Source organism: Triticum urartu, chromosome 2 (genome assembly GCF_003073215.2).
Source record: "Triticum urartu cultivar G1812 chromosome 2, Tu2.1, whole genome shotgun sequence".
In the NCBI taxonomy this organism is placed as follows: domain Eukaryota; kingdom Viridiplantae; phylum Streptophyta; class Magnoliopsida; order Poales; family Poaceae; genus Triticum; species Triticum urartu.
Genome location: NC_053023.1, coordinates 1,295,321 through 1,301,364, shown reverse-complemented (window position 1 = coordinate 1,301,364; position 6,044 = coordinate 1,295,321). Strand labels below are relative to the sequence as shown.

The following is a 6,044-nucleotide window of genomic DNA, read 5'->3' as shown; positions in this document are numbered from 1 at the left end:
GCAAAATACACTGGTCCTAAATCTTTTGATATGACTATCTGGGTCCTAAAAGAAAGCAAGGTGTCTCATCGTTGGTCCTAAACTTGCTTGCGCCGCTCTAACCAACGTGGCACGATCGAGCAAATGTACTTTTGTGAAAAAGACCCAACCGTTGTGATCATTTCCATTCCCGCTCCTTTCCTTTCCTTTCCTTTCTTCTGTGTTGTGGCCGCTAGGCGACGACAGCGATAGTTTCTATGGGGCGTCTGGATGATGGCGGAAATGGCAAACGATGTGATTGGAATCGAGCATGTCCGCCCGATTAAGCAGGAACAAGGTAAGCCCCCGACCATCTCCAACACTTGTGGAAAAGATGGTGATTCAATCATGCAAACGTCATCTAGGTCTAGATCACCACGAAGATCAAAATGGTTCACGTACAGTTTTTAACATCGGGCACCACTAAAGCCATAGTTAATGTGTCAGCTTCTTTGTCGATAATGCGCAACCCAGTATCTGGACTCTTGTCATAAAGCAACCAATAAGCTTGAGCAGCAACATTATGACCAAGTTCTTTAATAAAGTCCTTAATCTAGAGGAGTGACCAAGTATAATTAAGCCATCCACTTATGTCTTGTATGAGCCATGCTCGCAAACAGAACCACGATGATGAATTTCTACTGCGAAACCATCCTCAGGTGGTCCTGGTGAGAGAAAAAAGGGAAATTTCCTAGAAACTATAAATCAATTGAAATCCTAGTTCCTAGATCGGACAGAAGTGGTACATAAATGTGGTTAATATCAATGCTTCATGTAATCTATGTCCTAAGAGACTCGAATATACACATAATTGTCCCAATGAACTCAAAATAATGGCCAAATCGCTGGGAAGAAAAGCTAGGGTTCGTACCGTACCGTGGAGGGGGGGTGGTCGGGGGCTTGTCGTTTCCTGTCTTAATCGGATCCACGGGCTCGCTTCCAGCCACGGTAGTGACATCGCTTGGCATTCCCACCACCATTTAGATGGCCCCAAGAAACTGCCGCCGACCACCGCCCAGAAGCATTTGAGAGGGGAAAGGAAAGAAAGGTGCGGGAATGAAAATGATCACAACGGTTGCGTCTTTTTCACAAAAAGTCAAGTGATTTGTTCGACATGGAGGTACTCAACATGCCACAGGTGCAGGGACGCGGGCGATTTTAGGATGAACGATGACACAACTTGCTTTCTTTTAGTACCCAAAATAGTCGTTTGAAAGATTTAGGACTAACTTGACACAAATAAAAAAGATTAGGACATCCCGTGTATTTTACCTTTTTTTATATTGTCATAAAGGATGCGAACCGTTTTCTATCATGCATATTATAAATAACGTTCATGGATCCACTATTCGACGTGTTGGAGATTCGTGCACGCGTTGCTCGCTGCGGTACAATGAAATGTTACGATACACTCTTTAAGAAGCAGAATCTAGGTGAAGCTAGAAGAATGTTTAGCGATGCATTCTCCTTTTACTCCATACATTACTTTGAAACATGAAGAAAACCTGTCAAAAAGTTATGTACTACTCAGAAACAAGGCAAAACTTCGACAAAACCGAAAACATGTGCAACGAATCTCCAGGTGACCATAGACAATGGATCCATGCATGTTGGCATGGTAAAAGGATAATCTCCATAGATTATGAGCTCTCACAGGAGATCTTTAGAAGTGAAGAGATTCCTCCTGACTTCTTTTGGCTTGTTTCTTTACTCCCCTCATAGTGGATGCCTGCTTCTCTCACCTAGTTGCTCACGACTGAAACAACAACTTGTTTACGGCCCGTCATCGAGCCACATCTCATATCGGATCAAGAGCATGCTAAAGTTTTGAACCGAGGAAGGAGCATGGAAGTGGGGTGAGGCAGGTGAAGGACTAGCGGAGAAAGGTGGGCCCCATGGTCGATGTAGTGCGATTAGGGGCATTGCAATTTTTTTCACTTACCGACGGGGATGTTAGGGATTCATGGGATCACATGATGCTAGGGGGTAGCGGCGGTGCTGTAGGGTGGGGCGGCGGCGTCCACGTCGTGCATGCCGGCGGCTCCACGCAATGAACGCAGGCGGTGCCAGAGGGAATAGTCGAGCAGCGCTATCTAGGTCAAAACGTCTGCGCGAGGGGTGGCGGGCCGTGGAGCGGCGTCGGAGCAAGGCGATCCCACTGGGAGGGAGGAGGCGCTGGTTGCACCATCACGACGACCGCAGACAATCGCTTAATAGTGAGGATAACCCGCTTACATCACCTTGTTGTACTTACCCTTACTTTTCATGGACGATGGGCTCTCACCGGAGATCTCTAGAAGTAGGAGAATCCTTCCGAAATCTGTTCGGCTTGTTAGGATTATACTATAAATGACCCCAACCACCAGGCCAGATGGCTATTTGATCTCACAACTATCCAAATTTGCCTAAAGTAATTGCTCCAAATATTTGCCAAATTTTGAAAAATATTTAAACACACAGGCTCGACTTTCTTTCCCCATCCACCCAACCCAAACCCTAGAGAGAAAAAAAAAGGAAGGAAAAAATCAGCAAAAAAAGAGAGAGAAAATGCGCCGCCGTTGTTCGCCGTTGTGACCCCGCCGCCGGCGAGGCCTCCCCCGCGTCCATGGATCTTTCCGCCGCAAGCGCCCTCGCCGTCCTCAGCAAGCTGCAGCTCCTCGGCTTCTGCGTCGGCCTCCAGATCCCCGACGACGCCGCCGACCCCTCCGAGGTGTTCGACACCATCCTCGCCGCGTTCCTGGGCGAGGTCTACCCCGGCGAGCGCGATGCGCGCCCGCTCCCGGCCGCCCTCGGCGACGGGCGCCGCGTGGACCTCCTCCGCCTCTTCACCGCCGTCCGCGCCGCCGGCGGCTACGCCGTGGTCTCGTCGCCCTCTGCCGGCGTCTGGGCCGCAGCTGCCGGATCCGCGGCCCTCGCCGCGCCCGTCAAGCTGATCTATGCCAAGTACCTCGGCGCGCTGGAGCGCTGGATCCAGAGGCTCCCGGAGGCACAACCACCGCCGTCTGACGAGATGCGGCAGGAGCTGCTGCTCTGCGTCCGCGGTGCCAATGGAGTTGAGATGGAGGAGCCGTCCATGGACTGCAATGGGCAGCATGGCGCGCTCAAGAGGAAGAGGGAAGACATTGCTGGGATGCTGGATTGGGTGAGGGGGCTCGCCGAGAGTGTCTCGGAGGAGGGCGCCATCGCCGCCGGGTTGGCGGATGGATACTTCCCGGTGGCATTGGCGGCGCGGGAGGCGGTGTCCAGGAAGAGGGCACGCCGCGCAAGCGTGACCAACGGCGCGCTCTCGCAGGTGATTCCGACACCTTTGATAAACTTGTTGCTGAAGATAATGTTTGACATATTGGTATTGCATCACTGCACTGCACATATATAGGCAGACATACATACAGAATTGGCACTGGATTACTTCAGCAATACATACATACAGAGATGTTAGCTGGCAACATCTATCTGTATCCCTTTGATCTTCTACGTTTAGGCCCTGTTTCGATTGTCGTTTTCCTTTTAAATACCCCTGTAAAAAATACACGTCTGTACCGAAGGATAAGATTGTCGTTTTGTTTCCAGCTGAAAATTGCTCGTGGTCGGTAATTTAAAGGCCTTAGTGCCACTGGACTGTACTAGTGGAGATCCACATATTAGATAATTTGTTTGATTTCCCCTAAACATAAGTAAATAAATAAAATTCATGCTTCAGGTCTTACCAGTCTTTTCATTAGTGCTTTAATTAAGGCCTGGACACCCTTGTAAATTTATTATTTGGCTACCTACCCTACAAATGGAGCATTGCCGTTCCTTTTCTTTCTAATTTTGATTGTGCAGATTGGATGCTGGTAAAAGAGCATTTAGAAGAGTATTTAAAAGGAGCATTTAACTACTTCTATCTTCATTTTGGTGACGTGGTATATAGTTCGGGCAAAATGTGTGAACTTCCCATTTGCCGTCTCTGTGTTAGAACTTCTGGAGGGATACGCGGGTGCTACCAACCAGAGGGCAAAATCTGGCCTAACCCTGCTTAAGCATTACACTGTGCACAATTTAAGCTACAGTATCTTTGCTCCCTGATGTTCGCTCATGTATCATTGGGATGACGGATACTATAAATAGAGCTATGAAATCTCCCTGATGCTTTGGCCCCGGATATTACCTGTCGGGTACTGTGGGTGGTTGAAAATATTTTGTTTGCTTTATTGCCTTGAAGATGATAGTCCCCTATAAATAGAGCTATGAAACCTTACCTTTCTGGCCAAGCCGATTACTCGGCAACTGGATACATATCTTATTCATAGTCACTGAATGTTTTTTTCTTCTGATGGCGCAGGAAACTGGTTGCAGGTGCTGCAGGAGTACCACCTGTGCCAGAATTGGTGTTCAATGCAGCAAAATTGTTCAACAACCTGGTTCGGATACTAATAAACTAACAAGAGTTGTTGATGTGAATGGATCCTCGACGGTCATAGAACAGGCGAGCAGTGTGAACGGACAATTGAAGCATTCTAAAAGTCAGCAGAGGAACAAACTACTAGTGGGCTCCAATTATCAAGCAGTGGTGCCACAGTGGACTGGCTTTCCGCCTGAAAATTACGGCGATCCGGAAACCCTCAAATGGCTGGGCACAAACATCTGGCCTCCAGAAAATGAGAACAAAATAACCCGAACTTACCATGACCCTATTGGCAAAGGCAGAGAATATGTTTGCAGCTGCAACGTCCCGCGATCAGTAGAATGTGTCAGGTTTCACATTGCAGAAAGGCGGCTGCAGCTGAGACGTGAACTCGGCCCTGCTTTCTACCAGTGGGGATTTGACCATATGGGCGAGGAGGTTGCCCTTTCTTGGACGGATGAAGAGGAGGCAAGTTTCAAGGCTGTAATGCAGACCTATGCGCCATCTCCAGCAAGGAATTTATGGAACCATCTTCAGTCATCCTTCCGCTGGAAGCCGAGGAAAGAACTTGTGAGCTATTATTTTAATTGTTTTCTGCTTAGGCGGAGGTGTTACCAGAATAGGACCGCACCAAAGAAGATAGATAGTGATGACGAGGAAGAGACAGAGTTTAGGTTTTTGGGAAACCGTATGGGACAAAGTGCAACCAAGTATGACAGCACCAAGCGCACCGTTTGCATTCAGAGTACTCACTGCATGGATCTGGATGATGAGTAGTTGCTGATTGATCACATTCTAGGAGGCTGGTTGAAGCCTGTTCAGGAGTTTGGATTTATAAATGGCCCCCATTCATTGATTTGGTTGACATTGCACATGAGTTGCTGTGAGCAAAGAGTTAGACCATTTTGCTTACTGTTTTCAGAGCCTTGCCAGCAATCCAAGTTTTGACATGGACTTGTATGTTGTATCCGAGAAGTAAAAAAAATGCACTGGTATTTATTTTTGAAACAGAGAACTGCAGGAACAGTAAACTTGATTTGTACAAGTGAGAGATGAGGAGGATATATAGAGGCAGAGCTGATCCAAGCCAGTTGCAGTCTTTGGGGCTGAGAGGATTAACCTGTTGTATACATTGTGGAATATTATGTTGTTATCAGAGAGAACCTGACTGACTTGTATCATCATCATCATGTATACCTGTATCCTCTGTGGATTGACATGTACATTGACCAGTAGGTAAAAGTATATGGAGTGATGGCCCGTATCATCATCATCATCATCATCATCATCATCATCATGTACACAGTAGCCCGTTCCGGTCGTATTTCTCTCTCTAGATATGGAGTGATGGCAGGCATAGGAATGGTATGTTGAGGTTAGTCTTGTGAAACTAATGTTGCAGTTGTTGTTTGTTGTAGACTGAGCATGTCTGTTTTATTTCTTTGGGTTTCGTTCGGCATCTCAATAAGTACATGTCTGTTTTAGTTTATGAGTTGTTTCTTTTATTTCTTGTGAGCTATAAATAAATGTCAAATAGTATTATCAACCTTGGGAAATATTATCAACATTTACTCCTCTGTCACATATTAACCGACAGATAAATGGGAATCGGCTTTAGCATAGTCTGATCTGATGTACT

The 6,044-nt window shown here is 47.0% G+C and overlaps 1 protein-coding gene across 1 annotated transcript; it reads left to right on the top strand.

Moving 5' to 3' along the window:
• The first annotated feature begins 2,407 nt into the window (after window positions 1-2,407).
• Window positions 2,408-5,842, top strand: LOC125534926 (AT-rich interactive domain-containing protein 2-like). Its single transcript, XM_048697972.1, has 2 exons — window positions 2,408-3,310; window positions 4,343-5,842. The coding sequence occupies exons 1-2, from the start codon at window positions 2,624-2,626 to the stop codon at window positions 5,180-5,182; spliced, it is 1,527 nt and encodes a 508-aa protein (XP_048553929.1). The 5' UTR covers window positions 2,408-2,623; the 3' UTR covers window positions 5,183-5,842.
• Window positions 5,843-6,044: the final 202 nt, after the last annotated feature.

Excerpts from the sequence above, each read along its gene's own strand:
- LOC125534926 (XM_048697972.1), top strand. The coding sequence starts at position 2,624 with ATGGATCTTTCCGCCGCAAGCGCCCTCGCCGTCCTCAGCAAGCTGCAG. Across the intron at positions 3,311-4,342 it reads CCAACGGCGCGCTCTCGCAG|GAAACTGGTTGCAGGTGCTG; the intron begins GTGATTCCGACA and ends CTGATGGCGCAG.